We start from the raw sequence: 27566 nt of genomic DNA, 5'->3' as shown, positions 1-27566 counted from the left end.
TGTGGGGCTTATTTCTGCCTAGGGTTTTGTCCAAGGTGAATTAGATTCATTTTTTAAGTTTTCATAATGTAGGGATTTATTCCAGCAACGCAGTTGGCAGACTTAACCACATACACAAACAAAAACTGAATAACTTTCCAGTCAAGACTCTCTAACCAATATTCTTCTTATTTTACAGAATCCCCTTCATCTACAGTTGAGTTTAGAACGTTCACTGAGTTTTGACGCTGATGTCACTTTTTCAATCTTGGCCTTGAACAACTGGTATAATTTTAGTTTGATGGTGTGCCAGGAAGAGTGGAACATCACAGATTTTCTCTTCCTTACCCAGCAGAGCTCCAAATTTTATTTGGGATCCATTATAAATATCACAGGAAACCTCACATCAGCCAGTGACCTCTTGACCTATCTGCAAGTTCATCTGGAGAACATTAAGGATACAACATCAACAGTGGTGATGTTTGGATGTGACATGGAAAGCACAAGGAGGGTTTTTGAAATAACTACCCAGTTTGGTGTTATGCCACCTGAACTTCATTGGATTCTTGGGGATTCACACAATGTGGAAGAGTTGAGGACAGAAGGCTTGCCATTGGGTCTTATAGCTCATGGGAAAACAACACAGTCTTTTTTTGAAGATTATGTGCAGGATGCAATGGAGCTGGTAGCTAGATCAGTTGCTTCAGCTACAATCATCCAACCAGAACTGGCATTGATTCCAAGTACAACCAATTGCTTGAACACAGTGGAAAAAAATCTCACATCAGGCCAGTATTTATCAAAGTAAGAGATCTCTCTTCAATAAATGTCATGTAAACACTGAATGTGTCCTACAAAACTCAAGGGCTAAACCAGATTTTTCTAAATGACTTAGGGCAGACAGTCTTGATCAGTCTTCTCCAACCTGAGCACCTTCCAGTTTGATTGATTGATTATGTACCATCAAGTCATTTTCGATTCCTAGTGACCACATAGTTAGATTTTCTCCATCACAATCTATCCCAAACTTGTTCTTTCAAGTCTCCCAATGGTGCACTCATTGCCACTATAACTGAATCCATCCACCTTGCTGCTGGTTGGGTAGACTCTAATTCCAGAATTCCTATATGGCTGGAAAGTCAGGGAGTTTAAACCTATCCTCTGGATGATTCCCAGGTTGGGGAAGCTGATCTAGAAAAGTGGCATGGGGATAGATCTGATTCAGAGAACAGAAACAGCAGGTGTTTAATCCCTATCCAGCCCATTTTTCTCTTCTGGATTCTCCAACTTCAGCTACTGTATATATTTAACTTGTTTAAAGGGAAAAAAACAACCCTTTTCATTAAAAAGTTATTTCATTAAAAATAACTTCAAAGTGAGATTTCCATTTGTTGTCTATTATAGCAAATTTGGACTTAGGAAACTTGGAACAAGGAGGAAAGAGTAGGAAAGAAAATATTGGAGGAAAAGAGAATGGACAGAATTCATATAGCCTTCACTTCTCCATTACAAATCACGTCTTGTAGCTCAGTAGCCATAAGTCCTTGCCACCTATCTAGTCTTGTCCTTATTTTCAGTGAAGTGTAAATTGTTTTCTGAGGTTAAGAAAGAGGATGACAGTTTACTTGTGTTCAGAGGGAGGGAAGACATGCATAGTTCTCTTCCCCATCAAAATGCATTTCAAAATGTACAGGGCAAAAGTCTGTAGGAGAGAACTTTGATCCACAGAAGTTCTGAGTGAGGACCCTGAAAAATCAAGATTTTCAATTGCATGGAAAGGTTCCACAGATAGAGGAAGCTTTCTAATTTGATATTTCATCTCTCTAAATGGAGGACAATTCAAGAAGTGGGACTAGTATGCTAATCACCATTTTCCCTGAACCCAGGTAGAATGCCATCACTTTCCTTAACACCTGAACAGGGCAAATTCCTTTAATCTCAGTGGACAATGAGATAAAACCTACATTATTGACATCATAAAGCAGCTGTTGGCAATGACTTTAGCAGTGGATTTATGCCCAGCTCAAGAACAACTTGTACTTGTTCTGATTTTATCAGTGAACCCTGAAAAGGGAAAGGTCTAGCCAAACCTGAGGCCATCTCAATACCTTGGCCATCAATGTCCTTCAGACTCCAGTCTTTGCTAAGAAACTTACAGTTCACCAGGAGTAGAGGACAGCAGATTTGGGAAGGCTGATTATTATCATTAGGGCACTGCTGGTTCTTAAGATCAAGCCAGGAAGGGTTTGATCTGCAAAACTAAGATCTGACCAGTTAACAATCCATTTTTGATCTTAGCTTCACCCTCCAACTTGAAGCAGGACTATTTTATTAAAGTTCCTGGTTTCCTGCAGATGCAATGCTGCAATGATTGCTATGTTGCTGTGGCTGTAATCTTTGCTGAGGACTGTAACACAGCTGCCTCAGGGCACAAAGGGTCTGGTTGCACTGACTTTTCTTCAGAAGGCAGATCCTTCCTTTATATATCCTACCCCCGGTGAAGGACACTGAGGGCACTCTAAAATCTAATAGTCACCCAGTTGGAATAAACGGACCTACAGCACACTGCGATGTGCATGTGCATGATGGTCCTGCCTGTCTCCTCCCTTGTTAAGCAGGCAGCAAGATCTGTCCTGTCTTTAGTGTTAAGAGTTTTGTAATCTATCTGCATAATCCTGCTACTAGGTGGATTAGAAAGTTATGATAGTATCAAGCTGAGGAGTTGGAACAGCCACCAAATATGCAGCCTTGTGCAATATAAATTTTCTGTTACAACAGAGCAAGTCGTGAGAAATTCCTTGTTATTTTGTGGATGAGGGATGTCAAAGGGATGTTAGCGTCTTTGTTATAGTGTGGAGAACCCTAAGCCTCTCTGAGGCTTAAAAAGTGGTCTTGTCCAATTTGCAAAAATACAGAATCTCTTCATGGCCAAATATCCAAATCTCTCTTCTTGTGCTGTGTTTTTGTAGCAGAGCACCTACCTTAGAAATCTTGTGTTGAGAAAGTTTCTACCATGTTAATTCCTAATCTTACGATTGCCCTTGTTACCAGGTAAAGAGCATTAGGATTTGAAAAGCCCATCTAGTCTGTAAATTATGGCAATTTAATTATGCCATTTGAGTAATTAAAGTCCCATGTGATTTGACTCACTGCCCATTCTCGTTTTCTTATTCTCTACTAAACTTTGGGAGATAAAGACAGAATTACCAAGCTACCAAGTTAATGAGTACAGAATAATTTAATTAACCTATCAGCAGAAGTTGATTACTGTGACCCTTTTGGGTTAAAGCAGAAGCATCAATATTTCAGTACCCACAAAAATATGTACATGCAAAGGATAATGAGCTTATGACTATGAATGACTGCATGCAGTATTTTTAGGCACATAGCTAAATTGTTTTCAGCATACACTAACAATACTAAGTATGACTGTGACAAATGCACATCATAAAGGTACAATTTTTCAGCAAGTTGTGATTGGAAGTAACTCTATCCCATTGCAAACATTCATTTCATGAATGAAAGGGGGTGGGACTGAGTTCACTCATGCTGTCCCAGCACGCAGCCTTCATGCATTCACCTGCAGATCATAGCAGTCTGTGGCTGTTCAGAGACCCTGCAGATGAATGCCTGAATGCAGCACTGATGTGCAGAGTGGGGGTATGAATGGGTACTCCCAAACACACTCACCAAAAATAAGAAATAGTGCCGTGACAGAGAAGAAATGCCCCAAAATGCCAGCAAGCAAAAGAAGAAACCTCATCGTAACAAAGAACAATTCACCAAATAAGAGAGCCAAAACAATTAAGGAGAAATATGTATATGCACAATGAGAAACATTTACATACATTAAAATCTGCTCATACAGATCAATGAACAGTGAACAGCATTAATGAATCTAATTGGAATAACAGTGTGATAAACACAAATAAAGAAGCTGACGGAATGTGTTTCGGGCACAAACGTCCTCCTTCAGCAGGAGATTTTAACCTATTTTCCATTTAACTATTCTGCTCTCTCCAAGTATAAGTAAGCTCCCCCCTCCTCCCCCTGCCCCCAGCATTCTTAAATGGTGCAAATTAGCATGAATGAGAGCTCCATAGGTGGTTGCGTTCATCTCCATTCATTCTCCTCAATGCTCCTCTTGTCCAAATTTGTTCAAATGGGCCTTGTTTTCTGTTCATCCTGAAATAAATCAAAACCTCATTGGGCAATCCTATAAATAAGGCTAGTGGGAGACAGGGATGTTCTTATATTTTAGGTAACGTGAAGGGAACAAATAGCCTGCTCCTTGCTCTCATGCAAACAAAGCCAAGTCTGTATAATATTTTCAAAAGATGCATTGTTCCCCCAAACAAATAACTCCTTGTTAACATCTATAATTTGAAAATAATTACAAACACAGAGGATGTCCATTGTCTATAGCTCAGATGGCAAAGCAGTTGGGTAAATGGGTTCTACTCCTACTGTTCATCCAAACAGACATGCAAAGGATTACTTTCCTTGGGTCATGGATTTTGACTGTAAGCCCATACAGAATACCATCAGAGGCAGAAAGGATAGGCAAGCCAAGCTAAGCTGCAACTCTGTGTGAAGGCATTTGGTTGAAGCGAGTGAAAGCACATGTGTATGACAGTTTGTATCTACAGTATGTGTAAATCCTGTTACAGTCATGATTTGTCTCAGGCACTTTGCAAATTTCAGCCATGAATGAACCAAAAAACCTGTGCCATGAGGCAGGCACATACCAAAATGCCCTTTCCATTCCAGGACCTTCAAAAATGTATGCAGCTGTTCATACAACTGCAGAACTGTGGAACTTTTTTGCCTGTTATGGACTTGAAAAATCTCACAGTGTAGGGCTCTCATTGCGTTATGAGTGCTGCATGTAGCTTGTTCTACCATGGGGGAAAGATTGTCATCCCATGGGGGTATCTGAGCTGGCCTTGTCACTTTTGAAGAGCATAAAAGTGAAAGGGCATAGCAATTCCAGCTCCAAAGCATGTTTAAAAGATCTGTCATCTGGATATCTGCTCATAACTTTTTACCTTTGTCCTATAGGTTTTTAGCCAACACTACTTTCCATGGGCTCAGTGGCCACATTAAAGTAAAAGGTTCCTCCATCATTAGTTCAGAAAACAAGTTCTTCATCTGGAATCTGCAACACGATCCTGTTGGGAACCCAATGTGGACTCGCTTGGGGAGTTGGCAAGAAGGCAAGGTTATCATGGATTATGGGATCTGGCCAGAGCAGGCCCAGAGACACAAGAATCACAACCACCATCCAACTAGGCTACATCTGAGGGTAGTGACACTCATTGAACATCCCTTTGTATTCACAAGGACTGTGGATGATGAAGGATTGTGTCCTGCAGGACAGCTCTGCTTGGATCCCTTGACCAACGATTCAGCTGTGCTGGATGCTCTTTTTGAAAGTCTCCAAGGAGGCAATGACACAGTACCCACCAAATTTAAGCAGTGTTGCTATGGCTACTGTATAGATCTGTTAGAAAAGTTGGCTGAAGATATGAACTTTGATTTTGACCTGTATATTGTTGGTGATGGGAAATATGGTGCTTTGAAAAATGGCCAGTGGACAGGACTGGTAGGTGATCTTCTGGCTGGGACAGCCCACATGGCTGTGACATCATTCAGCATCAACACAGCCCGTAGCCAGGTGATTGATTTCACCAGTCCCTTTTTTTCAACCAGCTTGGGAATCCTGGTGAGGACCAAAGACACAGCAGCTCCTATTGGAGCATTTATGTGGCCACTCCACTGGACCATGTGGCTGGGCATCTTTGTAGCTCTACACATCACTGCAATCTTCCTGACTCTGTATGAATGGAAAAGCCCCTTTGGAATGACCCCAAAGGGTAGGAACAGGGATAAGGTTTTCTCCTTTTCCTCTGCTTTGAATGTCTGCTATGCCATCTTATTTGGTAGAACAGCTGCCATCAAACCTCCAAAATGCTGGACTGGAAGGTTCCTAATGAATCTCTGGGCCATTTTTTGTTTATTTTGTCTCTCCACATACACTGCTAACCTGGCCGCTGTTATGGTGGGAGAGAAAATCTATGAAGAATTGTCTGGAATACATGACCCCAAGGTAAGTAAGGACCTTTTATTTACATATTGAGGTCATAATGTCATTATGTGTCATTGCTGTACTGCAACACAAAAGTGGCAACTGAACTTGGTCTAGTAATATTTAGCTGTATCCTGCCTGTTGAGACCCGGTTTAGGGTACTGGTGAAGGCATCAGGCTAGAAACTGGAAGACTGTGAGTTCTAATCCCACCTTAGGCACAAAGCCAGCTGGATGACTTTGGGCCAGTCATTCTCTCTCAGCCCTAGGAAGAAGGCAATGACAAACCACTTTCAAAAAAACGTTGCCAAGAAAACTCCACGTAGTCACCAGGAATCAAGACTGACTTGAAGGCACACACACACACATGAAATCCCATCTGTTGGGATGGGGAAGGTACCAGAGAGATTGAGGTGGTGGCAGAATATACACAAGCAATTGCAGCAGCTACCAAAATTGACTCTTGCTGTGATGGCAAAGAGGAAGTAGTACAGAGTATGTAGTTGCAACTTTATAATTGTTCAAGAAGGATAATGATGTCATTAGTGATGCTCTTCATAGGGGCCACCATGACTGGGGGGAGGGCAGGAGTAACCAGTTGTTAGTTAATATTTTACACTGAGAAATTCACACAGAATATTACTGAAGCACTTTTAAACAAAATGATTTGGCTTCATGTATAAACAAGGAGGCATTGCATGACTGAGGCAAAAGATCCAGTCAGTGTAAGTTGTGATCACCTGGCAAAGCATTTCATAGGTAAAATCACTCTCATTCCCTGCAAGTTGGAAGCTGGATGGATAGAATCTATTGAAATGATAGGGATGATGTCTAATAGTGATAAGCTTTTGAGCCTGTGGATTCTGAGGAAGTGGACAAAATCATCTGTGATCTTAACTCCATCACTTCTGGATTGGTTCTGTGCCCCTCCTGACTAATTGGAACACCCTTCCCCATGAGATCCGGCAGGACCCTACCCTCCAAGCATTCAGAAAAGCTTTAAAGACCTGGGTTTTTTTTCCTGTAAGCATTGGGGTAGTATGAGGCTGGAGCCCAGAAAAGTTTCTTGTGGATGTGTGGGGATGTGTTGTGGTTGAGGGCATCTGGAATTTTTATGTTGGTCTTGTATATTTTCTACTGATTTTTTTTTAATTGTTTGTGAGCTGCCCAGGGATATATTGCATAAGACAGGTGGCTATATAATTTTTTAAAAAATAAATAGAAATGAATGGAAGGAAGGAAGGAAGGAAGGAAGGAAGGAAGGAAGGAAGGAAGGAAGGAAGGAAGGAAGGAAGGAAGGAAGGAAGGGAGGGAGGGAGGGAGGGAGGGAGGGAGGGAGGGAGGGAGGAAGGATGGATAGTGGCCAGGGATGGTACTGGGAATTGGATTCCCAGTACCAGGCTGTACTCAATGCATCTTTGAGGGAAGGAGAGATGCTGGAAGTCCTTAAAAGGGCACTGGTTTTCTCGCTCCTTAAGATTTCAGGACTGGACCTGGATACAACAGAATTGGACAATGTTCATCGTATATCTAACCCACCCTTGGTGGAAGGTTATTGAGAAAGTGGTGGGGCTTCAATTGCAGAGGACATGGATTATCTGAACCCTTGGTAATGTGGGTTCAAATGTGGGCATGAAACTATTGGCTGCTGTCATGGATGACCTATGGCAGTGCTTGGATCAAGTTGGCATGACTGCCATGGTATCCTAGATCTATCAGCAGCTTTCGATACTGTTTACCATAGTATCCTTCTGGACCACTTGCAAGGGTTGGCAGTTGAAGACATGATGTTACAATGGTTCCATTGCTACCTGAGCAGGTTGGACCAGAGGGCATGAGGGGAGAGGAGGAAGAGGTCAAGTGCAAAACCACTTTGTTATGGCTCAGCTCTTAACAGCCATGAAACCGCTGGGAAAGACCATCTGCTGGTTTGGGGTGAAATGTCATCAATATGCAGATGATGCATCTCTACCCTGGGCCTCTTGGGAGATGCAGTGGAAGTCACAACCTGGTGTCTGGAGTCTGCCAGGCTTTGGGTAAGGGAAAACAGCTCAGACTCAATCCAAGCAAGGTACAGTAGCTGTTAATGCAGAGGCCAACTGATTTCAGGACTGTACCATCTCTGGCTCTTGATGGGATTGTGCTCCTCAGAAAGAACAGATCACACAATCTGGGGGTCCTCTTAGACTCATGGGTCCTGGAGGGTTTTTGCAAAGTTTCATCTGGTATGCCAACTGTGGCTTTACTTGAAACACAATGCATTGAAGATGGTTGCTCATACCTTTATTCTGCCTCAGTCACGTTACTGCAATTCACTCTCTATGGGGCTGTCCTGGAAGACTACTCAGAAACTTCAAAGGTTCAGAACTCAGCCGCATCCATGCTCAATGGCCAGATGCAGGACTGCCATGGTGCTGTGCAGGTTACAAGTAGGATTCTAAGTGCAGTTCAAGTGCTGGTCACTACCCATAAAGCCCTATATAGCCTGGGTATCTTAGGGATCACCTTCTCTCAATTGTTTCTGCCCATCCTACCCAGACAACAAGGGAGTGCCTTCTAAGGAGGTACAGCATGAGGGGCCCTGATGGAGTGTCCTCTGTAACAGTGCCTCTCCTCTAGAATGGCTTGCCCCTGAAGCATAAATGCCTTCCCCCTCATGGCCTTCAGGAAGTAGATGAAAACGTGGCTCTTCCAGAAAGCATTTGGAGATTAATTGTACCCAGTGGCATCATTTTCCATAATGCCATGATATCATCCTTTTACTTCGAGTTAATTTGTATTCAGATTTTGTATTCTAATTTTACTATGTAAGTTCTGTAAACTGCCTAGAGTCTGACTGGTTTCAAGTGGTAGACAGATTTTATTAAACTAAACATCTGTGCCTTGCTTCATTCAAGACCTATTGACAACTCCTAATTCTACAGTAGATAGACCTTTAAATTTCAAATATCCTCATTTTTAAGGAACTGGATCACTCTGAAATATATTTTCATCTGAAGCAGTTTCATATTCTTCTGATGATGGTGTAACCTCACAGTATTTCTTTTTGCCTTAAAAAAAGCATTTTCATTTCTTAGGCCAGAGGTTTAAAATCCTTTATGGAATGACTTCTGTGGATTTACTCTGATGTGGGCCATTTCTTACCTTGCTCTGTTTCTGGACTAGAAGGGGGCTCTTCCACTCCAGATGAGGGCTGCAGAAGTGCAATTCCTTACAGTACTTAGAACTGTTAGAGGCTTGGCCCATGCAGTGATGAAACAGTGGGAGGAAAATCCAGACCTCTCAAATTAATGGGCCTCTCTCCTCCCTGCCTTGATGCCTTTAATTAGCTGGAAAGCCAGTGGGTGATTGTTGTCCCCTTCTTAATAGGCTATGACAAGTCCTCCCTTTCTTCTTTGAGCACTATTAGTGCCTGCTCGCTGAATACATTCCTTAGGTGAAGGAGAAACATTGCTGGAAAGAAAGACCCTCCAGCATGTACTTTCCCTTAGTGGGAAAAATGCCATCTATGGATTCCTACTCTTTCTAGGAGAAGAGTGGCCCGCAGCTGGGCAGAGGCCATGAACTGCTTATTTGCAGACCACTCGCCATCCCTCTGCTGCAACTGGGAGGCAATCTGCAGAGCATCTGTGGGGTGGCCTTTGCTATTTTTTAATATAAATTAATCCAATTCGGATTTGTAAAGTAGGTTTCAAATATTATCATAATCTTTTAAATATTCCCCATCCGTCCCGCAAAAAGTAAAGCAGAAAAATGTTGAAAAGGGTAACCTGCATGCTAATATGATCTGGCCCTGCTGGCTGCATCTCTTAAAGTCACCTCCCCAGAAAAGTGTGCTGTTGCTCCAAGAAAAGGCACTCGCCTCTAGTGCAGGGCATGTTTATGTTGCGGTTACCATATCTGGCTGAAATCATAGACCAGTGTTGTCCAAACTTGGCCACTTTAAGATGAGTGGACTTCAACTCCCAGAATTCCCCAGCCAGCATGGCTGGCTGGGGAATTCTGGGAGTTGAAGTCCACTCATCTTAAAGTGGCCAAGTTTGGACAACACTGTCATAGACGATCACTAGATGGCAACACTGTCTAGACTAGATCACTAGAAGTCCACTCATCTTAAAGTGGCCAAGTTTGGACAACACTGTCATAGACGATCACTAGATGGCAACACTGTCTAGACTAGATCACTAGAAGTCCACTCATCTTAAAGTGGCCAAGTTTGGACAACACTGTCATAGACGATCACTAGATGGCATCAAACAGACACAGGGCCCTCCAGTTCCTTCCTGTCATCTAATGGTGGTCTGGATTTGTGTAGCCCTGTTGAGGGTACAGATCTGTTCTTCCTCAGCTTCGTGCCTCCAGAGGCGCTGAGCTTCAACTCTCAGGATCCCCAGCCTGTATGGAGACGTGCTGCTTGAGGTGTTGTAATGCAGCATACTGGAGAGCACCAGAATACCAAGCGAGAGTTTATTGTATATAACATTTCATAGATTAGCTTCTCTTCTGGACTTCTTATTCCAGAACAGCAAATGTTTACTTTCCTTTCCTCTCTGTAGCTCTACCTTATAAATTGTAGGACTGATTCTACTTTTATCTTAGGTGAAGGTTTAAGCAGTGTGTTAGGGGCTAGCCTGAGGATTCAGATTCAGAAGCTGAAGAGTCTGACCAAGTTGAGTCTCAGCCTGCATCGTAGCAATTAGCTGAAGCAAGTGCACTTAAGGAGGTTACATCAGCTGATCTACAGATTGGGCTAGGCCAATGTTTCTCAACCTCAGGAACTTTAAGATGTGTGGACTTCAACTCAGCTGGCTGGGGAATTCTGGGAGTTGAAGTCTACACATCTTAAAATGCCTGAGGTTGAGAAACAGTGGGCTAGCCAATGTCCAGAGCCCAGTAAGCTATCACTTCTTACAAAGGAAGTCAAGATATCTACTTGAAAGAATGTCTTAGCATGACCTAGTCAGTTGGTCAAGGTGATAATCAGGGCTATAGAAAAAAATGCTTTTGTGGCCAGTTCTTTGGGACAAAGAGCTTGGGAATCTCCTGGTATGCTGCTGCTGGGTGACCTGGACACCTTAGGTTGGCAATATGATTTGGGGTTTTCCTGAGTTTGAGATGTGTCATTCCAAGACTGTTTTGCAAATAAAAGAGTAAGTGCCTGTTTTCTATGCAGAAAGCTTTGAGTTTGTGGTACGGTTGGTGTGACTTCAGTGAAAGATTTATGACTGCCATCAAGACAGAAAACTGGCTGTGTGTGAAACTGGCAGCCTATAGCACAACAGAAGGTAACTGGGTTAGGATTCAAGATAGAAGTAGTGGTAGGGTTAGAAAAAACAGCAAAAACCTTTGGAAATGTTCTATTGGTGAGAGCTAATGGGCTATTATCCCTTTGTCTAGGAAGAGAAAGGATAGGGCAATTTCCTAGCTGTCCTGCTTGTTGAGTTAATATCGAAACGAGGATAAAGGCAGTACCAAGCTGTGAAAAAAGGATCATTCCCCAAAGCTAGCAATGTTGTTTGGGGGATTCCCAGAAAGAAACACAATGTTCTTGTGCAAGCCACTGGCAGAAATGAGACCAATTGTGCTCCTTCTGGTTGTGTTACAATTGCAAGCTATTTCACTGCTGTTGCTGTACGTGTTTCCATTGTATCAGACTCCTCTCCTCTCCTTGTGGGCCCATAAAAGAAATAACCCCATTTGTTAATCAGATGGGGAGGGGGGAGAGAGAGAGAAAGAGGGAAAGAACAGATAGTTGCATCTTTACACTATGTAAGCTTGGTGACCTGATGGCTGTCTCAACACTGTGCCTATCTTTCATTTTACTCCTGGCAATATGCAAGAGTTTGATCTAGGAACGAAAAAGGCATCACCTCTTAAGTACTCAGGGCATTTCTTTTCAAGGAACATGATGTATTCCACCAAATCAGAGTCCCTCATTATACATGAGGGTCTGTCATCCACTGATTTCCATCTTGAATTTATCTCCCTGCTCAAAAGCTGTGCAGAAAAAGGAGTACCTCTGGGAAAGCTGCATCGAGAAGAGATTGCTTACATCTGATAAAACAATTGCCACAATTAGCCTATTATGGAAAACTGAATGCAAAGATGAATATGTTTGGAACAGATGCAGAGAACATGCGTGTGCTAGGGGGTGTTGAGCACTACAGATATGTACAGAAAACAATGAGGGTTTAAATGACCCTTTACTAAGAATACATTTATGAGAATATTGCTGTTAATAGGCAGCTATTTTTCCCACTCCCTTTAGCATGTGTGAGTTTAGGGAGCTGGTGTTGTCCTCTTTATCTTAATGATTACAAGTAGGAGTACTGTACAGATGAGAGGCAGGTAAGGAGGATTAACACTGCAATGAGGCAATTCACAAAGCTTGTTAAGTAAAAGAATTTGCAATGCAAAACTTGCTAAGTTACACTCAAAGTGCCTCAGTTGCCTAAATAACACTTTCTACATAAATATTTTTTACATGTGCAAAGGGAATACGGAAGCCACACTACTATCTCCTTGCCAATCATCCATGGTGCCAATCTTTTTTTAATATCATTTTTATTGGATCTTGCTACATTGGAGGCACCCTCCTTTTCTTCAGACGGGGGCCTTTTCCCAGCTAGACGTGCCTGCCAGGCTCTTTCTAGCACTTATCAGTTTTACCATGGAAGAGAACTATAATCTGTGTTTTGGAGCTGTGGACTCGGTCATACAATTAAGGTAGCACAAATATTGAGCCAAATTGGGAGTACGATTTAGAGTCAGGAAGCACACCAGAGAACTATCGCCACCTGCAAATGAGAGTTAATGGGATGAAGAAGGGGTGAGTATACTCACAACATAATGCAATCATTTCTATTGTGTTTATTATCACAAAAGGGTGGAGAAGAAAGGTTTCTCTACCCATTTCAGTGAGATCTCCCCCCAGGCCTTCTTTGACTGACAGGAAGCAGTGAAAAGTAAATGAGTTTAATGCAGATCCAAAGGTGTCTAAGAAACAGACTAAATCTAGCTCTGTTATAGCCCCAGATTATTATTTTTTTCCAATTCATATATAAGGTGGTGCATATTAATGAGAAATGAGGTGTGCAAATTAGACTGTCCTGCCATTTTTTTCTCCCGTTCAGTTCATTGGCATGGTGAAGATTGCAGTATGGCTAATACAGTATAATGATTAAGGTGTGAGTTTCCCACCCTTTGACAATGAAGCTCCCTGGGTGGCTTTGCACTGTTACCATCTCTCAACACAACCTTTCTCAGGACTGTTGTGTGACCGTAAAATAAGGGGAGATACCAATGTGTGCCACCTTGAGCTCCTAGAGGAAAATCATGGTATATGTGTAATAATAAATACAGGGAAGATAAAGTGTAAATAAATAAGACTTTTAATTCTCTAAACCTGGTTAGGGGAAAAGAGTCAGAAACAATGGGATACAGAGGATAATGGCCGGGGGGGGGGCGGAATATGGTAGCATATTTAATTAATTAATATTTATCTATTTTAATTCATGTTTATTTTGTTTTTACTGTAAACCGTCCAGAGTCACTCTGCAGTGAGATGGGCGGTGACAAATTTGAAATTGAATGAATGAATGAATGAATGAATGAATGAATGAATGAATGAATGAATGAAATCAGAATGGAAGCAACTGGAGGTTTTACAGCTGTAGGAAACTAAAGGAGGATAAATTCACCATTTCAATAGGAGCAAGAGCATTATGGCAATGGGAGCAATAGCGGCTTTTGAATGGTGGCTACCATTTTGTAATTTTCCAGAATCCCCACCACCTATATGATACTCATAATACTAGATAGGATTTTGTCTACAGAAAGTCCTCTCAATCAATGCTATGTTGTCATAAATTCAGAGGAGCATTTATTTTTCTTTTTAGTGTTCATTCTAGAGAAATGGTAGCTTGCAATTGACGAATAGAAAAGTTCCTAGACAGGCATCTGCAGTGCCAACCACTGGCTTCAGGATGGCAGGCATGATGGGGTGATTCAAACCCTGCCCCTGCAATGCACAGAGCAGATGAAAACAGTATATAATTCCTTGCCTTCATCCATGATGGATTCTCCAAATTTGGCTGTAGGTTCAGCTTACTGAATTAGTTAGCCTTATATAAAAATTGGTTTCCAGTTAGAGAGAGAGAGATAAGGTGTGAATAAACATTATATGTAGCTATGGGACAGAAAAAGAACCCTTTGTAAATTTGCATTCCAGAATGCAATGTAATGGGACATATTATGAAACAGCATCTTTAATGAGAAATCAGAATAGAGAATGCAGCCACCAAAATTGCTGAAAATATATTAGTGCATTCATTGTTTCCAACTTTCTTGTCTCTTACCAGGCAAAATCCACCTTAAATGGTCTACATTTGGGGGGTAAAGTTTTGTGGGATTTTTATTTTTTATTTTTTTATTTTAAAGAATGCTAACCTTTTCAAGGTGCTAAATGACAAGGATGATTTGGGGCTGGCAGATGGCAGGTGTGACTCAGAAATAAAGTCTCCTGTGAGCTCTCAAGCGAGGGAGCAGTCTGTGCTGAAATATTAAGGGGACTTTCTGACCTAGAGAACTTAAAAACATGTCTTTGCCCAAGGTTGCTGTGATCAGAATGCATTGGTGCCTCCAAGAAATAGGCAAAGAGAGGCAAAAATCAGAGGACAACAGAGAAATCTGCCTTCTTGCCAAAATGCATAAGAGGAAGGCATGCTGGGTTAGCTAAAGAACTCATTGGAGTCCTTCAACAGAAACATCTTTCAGTCCTAACCATGCTGGCTGGGGTTGAGGAGAGCTGGAATCCTACCACATCCTGGACAACTGCCATATGAAGCTTCCCTAGATTAGAGAAAACGGTGTCTTGGAGTCTTCACTCCCAGCGACTATGTGGAGAAGTCCATGCAAGTTTCTTGACAATATTTGTGGAAGTGGTTGACCCTTGCCTCCTTCCTAGGGCTGAGAGAGAGTGACTGGCCCAGGGTCACCCAGCTGGCTTTGTGCCCAAGACAGGACTAAAACTCACAGTCTCCTGGTTTCTAGCCTGGTGCCTTCACCATTACACCAACCTGGCTCTTTAGAAAATATGGAATGACGGCCAAATAAGAAAACATCATTGTAATGCCTAGCACTGTTTCTCCCTTCAGGAAGAGATTTCAGCCTCATATAATTATTTTTATATTTTAACTTTTCTTTTTTCAATTCCTTTGAGTCAATCTTGACTCCTGGCGACTGCATGGACAAGTCCCTACAGTGTTCTTGGCAAGGTTTTGCTTTCTTCCTAGGGTTGAGAGAGAACAACTGGCCCAAGGTCACCCAGCTGGCTTTGTGGCTCAGGTGGGACTAGAACTCATGGTCTCCTGGTTTCTAGCCTGGTGTCTTAACCACTGCACCAAACTGGCTCTATAATTTTTCCTTCCTTTTTCTATAAGTAGCTCAGAATAGGTTGCCATGATCTTTCCTTGCTGTGATTGCCTACCTGTAACTCTTGGTGTAAGTTTGGCTAAAAGGAAATGGTGGGTGCATAGTTTTCCAGATATTTCATGATCCAGCTGTGATTTGACTTTGGGGTTTCTCTACTCCCAGCCAGACACTCTGATCATAGACTGATTGATAGCCTGGTGGAGTTTAAAATATCATAAATTTCAAATCTGGAGAACCTCATATTCCAATAAAACAGCAAGTTTCTATATCTTATATTTATTTAGAATTGGATGGGCAGTGTCTGCAGCAATCTCTGAACCAAAATTGTAGCAAATTTCTTGCAGAATTGAATGCAGATTCAGAATACTAGCTTTCTCTTGGCAACAATATTGAATTGATTCGCCACTGTCTTATTTTAGATTTTTTTGTTTGTAATTCCCAGTCTGGACCAGAGCCCTGGGGTTTGCAGATGGGTCTAAGCACTCTGACCTCACTTAGCCTTTTCAAGAGAGGTGGCTGCTATCTGCTGAACCTAAAGATAAGGTTGTCTTTCAGTTGTACTCAACATATCCACAAATAGCGTTTTTAGCAGCTGTCTGGAAGTCATCTGCCATTGCCTACTTCTAGAATGACTTTTTAAAAAATTTTCCACTTTAAACTATAGTCCAGAGATTTCTTGGTGAAGTTCTCATTTCGGGGGGGGGGGGGGCTGCAAGGAAATTTTCTAACATCAAGACGACTAGCTCCCTTGGAGGTAACCATTTTATTGGGGTAACTTTTCTATCAGCCCTAGTAACAAACTTCAAATTATTATGTATTTTTAGGGGAATAGTACAGACGGAAGACTGGGAAACAGTCCTGCAAAGTCACATTGTTGAAATCTGCTGTAATACCTCATAATTCTGGGAAAGAGAATTAATTTCCTGCATATCTGATTTTTATGGAGATGTCCTAACAATGACAACTTTTGATTGAGAATTTCATAGTGCAAGGTCATTCTTTCAGCTTTTAGAAACTTGATAAGGTATCTTCTATGCTGTATCCAGGTGCCTCTGTCAGTCTGGGAGCATGCAATTACACCTCCATTCCACCCCCAAAGACCCTACAAAAAAACCATGCCTTCACTGCCCTTCGAAGCATTAAAAGAGACAGGTCTATCCTTATTTCCAGGGTAAGCTGTTCCAGAGGAACAGGGGCCATGACCAAGAAGGCTCATCTCTGGATTGACTCCTGTCAACGTTCCCTCGGAAGTAGGACCTGTAGCCCATATCTTATGGGTGTTTAAGCCTTAGATTCCATTTAAAGTCCGCTTAGGGCTTTTGAGACCCAGTGTGGTATACTGGTTGAACTCTTAGACTCCAGCTAGGGAGACCAGGATCCAAGTTCACTTTCAGCCATGGAAATTTGGCCAGACATTTATCCTCACTCTCACTTTCACCAGCCTAGGATTGTTATGAAGGGAGATTCTTATGTAAGCCTCCTTGGAGAAAAGGTGGAATAAAAAGAAAAATAAATAAATCCTAAGTGCAAGAGGGTAGCCTTCGTTAAGTCACACCTCTCTAAATGTCACGAGATGATAATTTTCCAAATTCCTCAGTATGACCAGTGAGAAAGCATGAGGCTAGGAAAAGCTGCTTTTTATGGCTGCAACATCATCCTTTGCAAACAACAAGAAATACAACCTTTCTTGACTGATCAAGTCATATGAAAAGATAAAGAATCAAGTGCGGTCTGGTTCTATCTGCACCTCCAGCACAAGCTTCTGCCTTGGAACTTCTGAGTACAGTCCATCCAAAATCTAGTCTGAACAAGACTGCCACCAATCAGACCATTTGAAATAACGGGTGCTTTCCTCTGGGCTTCTAAACATGGAATATTCTGGCAATTAAATGGTAAGTGAACTAAAACTACAGCAGCAGCAAAGAAAAGCAATCTAAATTCAGATAAGGAACTAAAGCAGTGAAGGAAGGTAAATGAGTTAAAGATTAACATTCTGGAGGATCAAAATGGACACAGACACCAATTAAGACTATTTTCTGTCACTGTTGTTTTGGAAGTGATTTTAGAGAAGATCGGTGGCCCAATTTCCAAAATCAAAAAGCTTATTACATTAGAAGTGCATCACTAGGATGTGTACTAACACCCTTCAGTTAATCAGGTTAAATATTTTGCACCAGAAGAAGCATTTGCAAATTCCATAGTAGTGACACTAGCAAGTTGAGCGTGCCAATTTCCACTGTTAGTAGAGGAGCGGTCTAAGGTCACTGAGGGCTACAGGAGACCAATTAATTTTCAGTCCAGAAAATTGTGAGTACATTATCTATGAGAAATACTACATAGCTGTACTATGGGCACAACAGAATATAATTAAGAATCAGTTTTTTTCTACAGACTAAACTAGATATGGTATTGAATGCATCCTTACATTAAATGTGAAAATAGTATTGGTTGGAGGGGGATAGATAATTACTGGAACCCTAGTGTTGAAAGATCATTTTTCTTCCCTTGCTGTGGGTCTCAGAAAATCTCTCCTCTCAAATTGGTATTTGCTATGGAAAGACATCTATTGATGCCAATATTAATATTTATCAACCTTACCAGCTCCAAGCTGATGCATTTTTTTGCACTTAAAAATACTTGCATCTTAAATGCAAAGATTCATTTAAATTCCTCTTAATTTGGTCCTAAATTGGTAGCCGTGAAGAAAATATTGTGGCTGAACATCTGACTCACTGCTGTGGGAGTAGCATAACGGAATAGATTGGACTGATCCAGCAGAGTGCTCCTTATGACTCTCCCAAACATCTCCATTTCAAAGTGTGACCTGACAGTTGCTGAAGAATAAATTTCGTCACTGTCAAGAAGAAACAGAGATGACTGGGAGCATTTTTAGTTGATGCATGGAGTAGACTTTGCCCTCATTTGGATTTGTTCTCTAAGAATGTATGCAACTCCACTCAACACCTGATACATAGAAATGAGCAATAATGCTCTTTTTATCCTAGCAGGCACCACAGGCCTAATAATTTCTGCAGGTCGTTAGATTGCAATAAAGATTCAAAACTGGATAATTCCACACTGACTCTTAACCACACTGACACACTGGAGGGGAAGATAGATAATAGTGGGCAGGGAACTCCATTGGCTATTTCTGATGCTTTCATTTATCACCATCACCACTGTATAGAATTCTCTGTAACACAAGTTGGGATGTTGTATCATCCTGCTTCCTTTTATGTTCTGGAGGCTATAGGATGTCCCTATCTGAAATGCCATTTAAAAAAAAAAAATCCAGAACTCTTTATTGCAAGAGTGGGGAACCTGTTTTTCTGGGGTTTGCTGAGGCATGTGAGGCCATGTAGTACAGTAACCCACAGCTAGTCTCAGCAGCAAATGACCTGATTGAGCTTGTCTGGGCACAGAAGTCAAGCAGAGTTGGCCTAAGTCAATGTTTCTTGAGCTCTTTGCTCTCAGGACCCCTTCCCACTTTTAAAAATAATGGAAGACACCAAAAGAGCTTTTGTTTGTATGGGTTATATTTATCAGTATTTACCATATTAAAAAAATTAAAATTGATGTATTCATAGAATAGTTATTTACTGAATCATGTAAAAATATCAATATTAAACCCATTCGTTATTAACAAACATTAAGTATTTTTCATGAAAAAAACTATATTTTTAAACAAATTAAAAATAATAACAAGAAGAGCAACATTGTTTTAAATTTTTGCAAATATCTTCAATATCTGGTGAATAATTTTGATTTCACAGACCTCTGAGAGGGTCCTCAGGGACCCCCAGAAGTCCTTGGACCACACTTTAAGAAACATTGGCCTAAGTAGTTCTTGCACAGGAAACCTCCAGAGAATTCCAGGACTAGACTGTGAGGTCAAATAATTGTCCTAGAACAGGGCATGGCCATCCGCTTCTCTGTCAAGAACACTACATGAACATGTTCCTGAAATCACCAGGAGCTGAGCTTGACTTGAAGGAGACTTTCTGTATTTTAACATCTTGTGGGACAATTATTTCTCCACCTTGCCCTGTCTTGAAAACACATAGCTGAAATCAGCTTTATTTTAGTCTTTTTTCCTTGTCTTTTCTAAAACAGTAGCATCCATGCTTTTTTTTAATCGTGCACCCTTATCAGTAAAAAATGTTATATTCACAAATTGTTGAATTATATATATGTACTGTACTAATATTTTACGTACATTATAAAGCATAACCCCAAAAATAGAAAATAGAAGGATGAGAGAAATATAAACAGACATTCTAATATTTTATTTCTGCGCCCCAATGAATCGTGTTGCATGTCCCCTGGAGTGCGTGCATCTCCTTTGGAGATGATTGTGGTATAAAAGAAAAATCACTTCATTAAGCCATCAAGAAGTGAGGCAGAAGTAGGTTTCAAGACAAAGGGACTTTTGTGTCTACTTTCAGCCTCTGCTATAACACACACACACGCACACACACATTTGACATGATCTAGGGAAGTCCACATTGAAGCATTCAACCTCTCTTGTTATTTATCAAAGGTCCATGGCTGTCTGGATCACAGTGTTGATAAGAAAAACATCATTTTTTCTTAAGTATTTTTGGTTTGCATGCAAATTGCCTCTCACAATCAGTAGAGTGCTTTATTAAAAAAAATTCACAGCCTAAGCACTTGCAAAACAAAAAAGAGAAACAGATTAATGCTATAAATCCCTTCAAAGATTATGAAATTGGCTAAATCAGGTGTTAAATGGGCCAGGGAGTGAACTAGGACAAAGGGATAATGAAAGGCAGGAGGAACCACTGATTTCTGTTTCCCCCAAGATACTGGGGGACAGCAAAATGTTCGTTTCATTTTTTTTTTAATCTACATCAAATATTCAGGAATGAAGAAACAGTGGTTTAAATTGGACTAATAAAAGAATCCAGCAGCAACTGTTGACAATATAGAGCTGCTCATGGAATGGAAGACATGCAACACTCCATACATGGAACAAACACATTGTGCTCAGTGAGTTCAGTCACTCCATCATGGGCTGGCCAGTTTTCAAACAGAGCAAGATCTGCAGCTGTCTGTCTGCCCCAAGTTCCATCATTCCAAAATCTGCAAAAATCTAGAAGTTCCAGACATAACAAACAGCTGGATTTTGAAGCTACAGAGATGTGAAGGGATATTGACATCGGCTATCATCTAGTGGTTGCTGGGACAGAAGGGTTAGATTCTTTAAACATTCACCCCAATATCTGAAGAGAGATGTATATTCCTTCCACTTCTTTTGGGCTACTATGGGGGAGGGGGGGAGGAGGAGGAGGAGGAGGAGGAGGAGGAGGAGGAGGAGGAGGAGGAGGAGGAGGAAGGTTTGCAGGAAATTTTCACAGTTTCTACCAGGAAGAGTGGGAAGAAGGAGAGCAAATATACAGTATGTATGTATGTATGTATGTATGTATGTATGTATGTATGTATGTATGTATCCCTCCATGCCTGGCTGCCATCTGTTCTAAATGTGAGCTACTTTACATTTAGCTTAAACCAATATGTAATGGCATATTTGATATTTTTTTTTTCATCCAGAGCTCTGTACTTTCAGATTCCATCCAAAGTAGGCCACTCCTGCTCTAGATCCTGGAAGAGCGAAGCATACGAGGCACAGGGATTTTGCTCCTTATACAGATTGCTATGCCCACAACTGCAATATTTACAGTTCTCTAAAACATCTGGCTGTTATTTTCCCCAAAATTGGAGGGGTGGTGGTGATGCTGCAATTCTACTGACCATGAAGTGGTTAAGATGTTGGTTTAGGGTCCAAGTGATGCATGGTCAAATCCATCGTCAGTCATGGAAGTCTACTAGAAATTTACTAGAAGCTTATTAGAAGTTACCTTACATGGTGGTTGCTTTGTGTAAAAACTGAAAAAGGGAGTTCTGTGTCTGCCTCCTTATATTCCCAGAGATCAACCAGGCTACATCTCATTTGTGAGGCTCCACGGTGACAGATGCTTTCCAAAATGTACTTACTTTATTGGTTTGTTAAAGTAAGTAAATTTTGAAAAACATCTGTCACCATGGAGCCTCACACATGGAAAGGGTTCCAGTGTAGATCTTGCTCTAACCTCAAAATCACATACTACATATTGAATGTCAAAGCAGCCTACGTGGCTGGTGCCAAGATAATTCACATTTTAAAAAACATGGATGCAATTAGGAGAATCATCAGATCTACATCTGCAACTTAGTACTTGCTCTATGGATTTTCCTGCATTCTGGAATATTTTCCACAAATGCCTTCCACAAATTCATGTCAAGGGCTAGATCTGCTAAAATGATTGTCTTTATCTTCCCCCAAGTTGCGCCCACAAAGTCAGGAAGAATTGCACTTCGAAGTCCCCAAGGCCAAAGTGCATTAATGTTCTGTAGAAATGAGGGGTCAGAATTAATTGATTATCTGCCATCAAGTCATTGTCAACCTCCTAGATAAATTTTCTGCATGACAATCAGTCCCTAACCTGGTCTTTCAGGTCTTCCAATGGTGTACTCATAGCTATTATAACTGAGTCCATCCGCCTGGTTGCTGGTCATCCCCTTCTTCTCTTTCCTTCCATCTTTCCCAGCATTACAGCCTTCTCCAAAGAGCTAGGTCTTTGCATAATGCATCCAAAGTAGGATAATTTGAGCCTGGCCATTTGTGCCTCGAGTGAGAACTCTGGGTTGATTTATTCAATAATCCATATTTAGATTGCTGCCAGGAAGAAAGCTGGCTCTATTTGCTACAGACGCAATGAAAAATGGACCTCTGATCTAGTACAAACTTCCTTCTGTCTGATTTCTTACAGCAGTGCATGCAAATGCCAGTTTTTATCAGAGCCCTGGGCACCCTATCTACATTTTTCCAAGAGAATGGTTGTCCCAGAGCTAGAGACAAATCGGCAGCATTTTACTGCACTCAGATTTAATCAGAGTGAATCAGTGAGTCCCCACTGCAATGAAAACCTCTCTTGCCAAGCTTCTGAAACAGTGTGCTGCATGTCCCCAAGAAAGCCTCAGTAGCCACTCGCACTCCACTGTGGTGTTGTGGGGAAATCATCCACTTTGCCGTTTGGCTCAACTTTAAAATAAATGGGAAAACAGCTAATTCTGGAGATGCTTTCTGGTTATCGAAAACTGCAGAGGTGTCTTGAGGGGAATCCATCGCAGCGCTTTATTTGCTTTGGTGCAATTCCCGGATTTATATAAAATTAACCTTGTCCTGGCAAATGATAAGCCTCAAAGGCTTCCCGTTGGATTCACTTGCCAATAGGTGGTCATCATGTCTTCACTGAAACAAAGACAGATTTGTCGGGGTAGATGGACGGTCTGCAGTGGAAATGGTCGCACTTCTATTGGCCCATTCCTTGGGGCCCCAATACAGGTGCAGACAGCTGCATGGTCCATCGGGGGGGGGGGGTCATGATTATTCTGTAGTTAGAATGATAAATAGGAAGTGGGCATGATGCTTCTAGTACCAATCTTCAGTATACCTGTTGTTTCCAAAAATGCTTCTGGGGTCCACATATATCTCAGAGGCTCTCTTTAAACAATGAAATGGGAGGGGGGGCTGCAATCTCGTGCTTGGAGAGGGGCTTGACTTCCCAGGGAGGGGGAAATCATAGAAATATGCCAAGGTCCTAGAGGGTATCCTCAAAAGCTAGCCTGGTTGACCAGTTGCTTGCCATCTTCTGGTAAATGGATGTTTGTGTTGCTTGGCCCTGCCCACCATGGCAACTATCTTGTGAGAGTGCCCACACCCTGCTCTCTAAATTTCAAGTGTGCCAGTTAGCCCCCAAATGCTAGGGACCTGTTGATGCCAATATCTTCAGTGGAGACCTTCACACATGTCACCAACAGCCGAGAAATCAAGCAACATCCCTGCATGTGAGATCCATTACCCGTGGGCAGCAACTTCTAACATGGATTCCGTGTCTGGAAACAGCTTGTTCATGTGAAATACCATAGCTTACAAACTTGGTCTAATCTCAAAGTCGTCCCCCCCATTTCCCCTGCTTCTCATTTCACAGATTCTGCTGCAGGTAATAAAAATAGGGGAATGGTTGTGGATTTGAGGGCAAGGATGAAACTGAGAGAAGGGGATCATTGCAGATGTTGTAGCTACTCCTGGGATCCACCTCCCCTATTTTGGGGACTGCAACTTCCTGAATTCTGAGCCAGGGTGATCTAACTCATCCATCATGATAAGCTGTAATATTTTTGGCTGGTGTGGGTCTTCCGGGCTGTAATATTTTTATTTATTTCCTTTTGGCTTAGTGTGCTGTATAGACCCAGCTCATTGTAGATACTTTAACAAGCTATGGGTTAGCATTGTTTGGTGCTATAATGGCATTCATTATATAAAGGCATGGATCTGAGGGGGCCTTTAGGCACAAATATATATATACAAATATAAATATCAAAATATAATATATAGATAAAACAAATTTAGATTTTAAAAAAAAGCCAGTTTGGTGTAGCGGTGAAGGTGTTGGCCTAGAAGCCAGGAGTCTGTGAGCTCTAGTCCCACCTTAGGCATGAAAGCTGGCTGGGGTGACTGGGCCAGTCACTCTCTCTCAGCCTAACCTACCTCACAGGGTTGTTGTTGTAAGGAAAATAGGAGGAGGAAGAAGTATTATGTACATTCACCACCTTGAATTATTTATAAAAATAATAAAGGCAATATTTTAAAGAAAAAAAAACCTAAAAAAAATATTGGCCACCATTTTACTCCTCAGGAATTATCTACTAAAGAAGCTTTATCATTCTGCAGTATCATCTTAGTGATGATAAAGTTATGCCCACTCTAATATTCTGGGTATGAATACAGTTCTGTCCAGAAAAATGGATGGGATATTAGACCTTTCCCTTAGCCTCCCATTCCCTTTTCTCATCCAAATTCAGACCAGATTTTATCTTACACTGTCAGAAGCCTCGCAATCAATTGATCAACTTATTAATTTGCTTGCTTCGGTTCTGCCATTACAAGGAAAAGGCGGGGGGGGGGGGTGACAGAAGAATAACCGTTAAACACGGATGCTATTATCTGTTTCTCAGGAATGCCAAGGTTGTACCAGCGTGAGACCAGGAGAGGCTCATCGAAAGACACAAGGAGGACTATGGGATTAAAAGGGGGTGGTGAAGGGAAAAGGGGGTAAAGAAAAGGTTGGTGCATGTGGGCTTCTTAGTTTCAGCAATGCTTTTGAGACTGTACACTTCTCAATAAATGAATCTTTCTTTGAACTTATCTGAGTTTCAAGGGAGTCATCTTTGTTGGGAATTGAGCGTTGTAGGTCCTCACATTTTGGATTCTATCTGAAGTGGAAGCTTGACGAGGAGAATCCAACGTATCAACTTTACTGGGTCAGACAAGATGTCGACCCCAATGGAGGAAGAAATCCCCGAATTTGGAGCCAGTGGTGGAGTGGAGGAGATAGAGAGTCCACCTAGATCAGTGGCAAGGCTGACACTGGTGTCAGATAGAGGGCGGCGACGGGGCCAGGTGTGGAAGCCACCCTGAGAGTCTGGGGAATTCTGGGAGGTTTCTTTCCTGGAGAAGGAGCCCGAAGATCGATGGTCCATGGCTGCCGGCGAGGTGGAGAAAACTTGGGTCGTCGCCCTGGAGGGAACCGTGAGCCACTTACAGGCGGATGTCACTTCCATGAGAGGTGAATTGAAGTTATTGGGAGAGTAGCTGAGGAAATCGTTGGGCAGTTGGGATCGGTGCCAGCCAGCCAGAGATTCCCTTTCAGATGAGGAGTAGTGAGAAGGGAGGGAGAGGTGCAGCTTCCAGCGATGAGGAAGCGGTGGTCCAGCCAGCACAAGCCCAGCGTGATCCACTCCAGCACTGGGGTCTCATGATGAAATATGGCGGAGACCCAAAGGAACTGGCGAGTTTCCTGACGCATGGAAAGAGAATCTGCATGGAAAGCTGCAGTCATTTATTCCCGAACGACACGCAAAGAGTGGCATACGTGTCCCGTGCCTTAGTGGGTCAAGTGGCAGAGTGGCTGGTAGAGATGCATGAAGCCAGAGCACTGGAGCTTGCCACATTTAACAAATTTATGTGGGCCTTGCGCAAATGCTTTGAGGAACCTTGTTCCATGCTAAAAGTGAGATCAACCCTCAAAACTTTAAAGCAAGGAAACCACTCGGTATCAGACTATGCAATGGAGTTCCAACGCCTCATGGGGAAGCTCCGAGATTGGCCTGAACAAGTTAAGGTGCACAGTTTCCAAAAGGGTCTGAGGCTGGAACTGTGGCAGCTGGCATTTTCCAAAGGAAATCCGAGGATGGTGGAGGAGTGGATCACTCAGGCGGTCGTAGAAGTCGACTGGTTGGCAGTAAGTCCCGGCCCGCTGAAAATCGCCAGTCGGACCAGTCGCATCGGGCCAGTCATCCAGGAAGCTTAGCAGTAAACCGAGGGAGAGCAGTCCAGATCAACGGCCAGGGGGTCGTGCCTGCTTCAAATGTGGAGAACAAGGGCATTTTGCTGAGAGCTGTCCCAAGACCATCACGCCCCAAGTGACCGCCAAAAGCAAACCATCTGCTAAACCTAAGCTGGCTTAGGCCTAACTCCAGCACATTTTTTAATTGCTTTATTTCATAAGGCTGGCTACTTAATTGTTTTGTTAGAGAGAAGGATTTTAAACAGTGGGATCCAAGTCTAAGTCAGTTCTCCTGAATTTTTGAATTAGGAAATTAAAGAAAAAGTATTTAAAACGACTGCTTACTTTCCAACAAGTGCTGGGTTTCGTTTTTGTTTTCTTTAAATTTGTAGTATCATCACAAAACCATCCATATTGAGATAAGGTAATGTGTAAATGCATTTCATTCATTCATTCATTCATTTCTGAAACAATTAAATAATAGAGCCTTATTTAACTGAAAGTCATGATTTGTCCTACTTTACGTATTTATGATCTCTGTCCTGCCAGTAGTAGTCTTATTCAAACTGTGGAACTCTGTCTTAATAAAGCTCCAATAGCCTCATTTTTAACTACATTCTGCATATTAGTAATATTTTTACCTGAAGTTTGTTCTCAATCTATTCTCTGTCTCATTGATTTTATCTTTTTATCAGATATGTAACCTAATCATTCTAAGCTGTGGATGCATTAGAAATGCAGAAAGACATTCTTCTCTTAAATGGAATATCTTTGAACCGTTCCTTTGCATAGTTAGTGACAATTTGGGTTATTCTGAAGTGTCCTTCAACGATCTGTTACATATCGAAAACATAAGAGTCATCTTCCAGTTCAGCAATAGCAGAAGTGTGATAATGTGATAATGACTGTGACTATAAGCATAAGAATAAGATTGAAGTAGGCCCATGACTAGCCTAGTTAGGTCACAGAACTATTTTCCAAATGGCACTCAAGTGAATAAACAACATTGAATATCAAGAAATAGTCAAACATTTTGCTCTTCACCTTAAAAGTTACTTTCCAGCCTTAATCTTTAAGACACTGTGAGAAAAGGTGATAAGATTTCAAGCTTTAGTGGTTCCACTTACCTCTAGCAGCTATTAAATGTTCACTATGGAATTTCGGAGGTGGGCGCTAATGTTCTTGAAGAATGCATGGGGTTCTCATTCACCTAATTCTACAGCTGGAAAAAATATGGCCACTTGAGGTGAGATGGGAACATTGGCCATGGCCTCATGTGACCTCCAAACCTCTTCTTTGCAACTCCAGAGCCAACTCTGACCACTGTTGCAAAAAACATAGGAAATATTGTCTCATTATTATGAGGTGAGGAACACACACATACATACACACACAGACTCTGAAGCGTAAGCCCTAAAATAGGCTTACCATAGTTTAAAAAGTAAAGATATTCCCCAGAGTCCCCCCCCCCCAAACCAAGAAAACGTCATAGAAAATCCTGATCTAATACACTTGGCAGAAATACATTTCCACTGTGGCTCCTGGCTGCTCAAAAACGTTAAACAAAGCCCCATCACCATTAAAAGATGGCCTATCACATGAACTTGTTTGACACCTTAATGGTCAAATTGTCTTGAGAAACCTGAGCATGAAAAGCAA

The 27566-nt window shown here is 41.7% G+C and overlaps 1 protein-coding gene across 1 annotated transcript in view; it reads left to right on the top strand.

Moving 5' to 3' along the window:
- The window catches only part of GRIN3A (glutamate ionotropic receptor NMDA type subunit 3A), a 120871-nt gene that overhangs the window by 62211 nt on the left and 31094 nt on the right, over positions 1-27566 (top strand). Inside the window, exons 2-3 of the mRNA XM_088129878.1 lie at positions 179-783; positions 5041-6088. Coding sequence (XP_087986004.1) covers positions 179-783; positions 5041-6088 — 1653 coding nt within the window. The remainder of the gene's footprint in view (positions 1-178; positions 784-5040; positions 6089-27566) is intronic.

Source organism: Python bivittatus, unplaced genomic scaffold, assembly GCF_059951505.1.
Source record: "Python bivittatus isolate LINGU-HERP-01145 unplaced genomic scaffold, Pbiv_v1 ctg000850_np1212, whole genome shotgun sequence".
NCBI lineage: Eukaryota > Metazoa > Chordata > Lepidosauria > Squamata > Pythonidae > Python > Python bivittatus.
The sequence above is the reverse complement of the archived record's forward strand: the minus strand, read 5'-3'. Positions and strand labels throughout refer to the sequence as shown.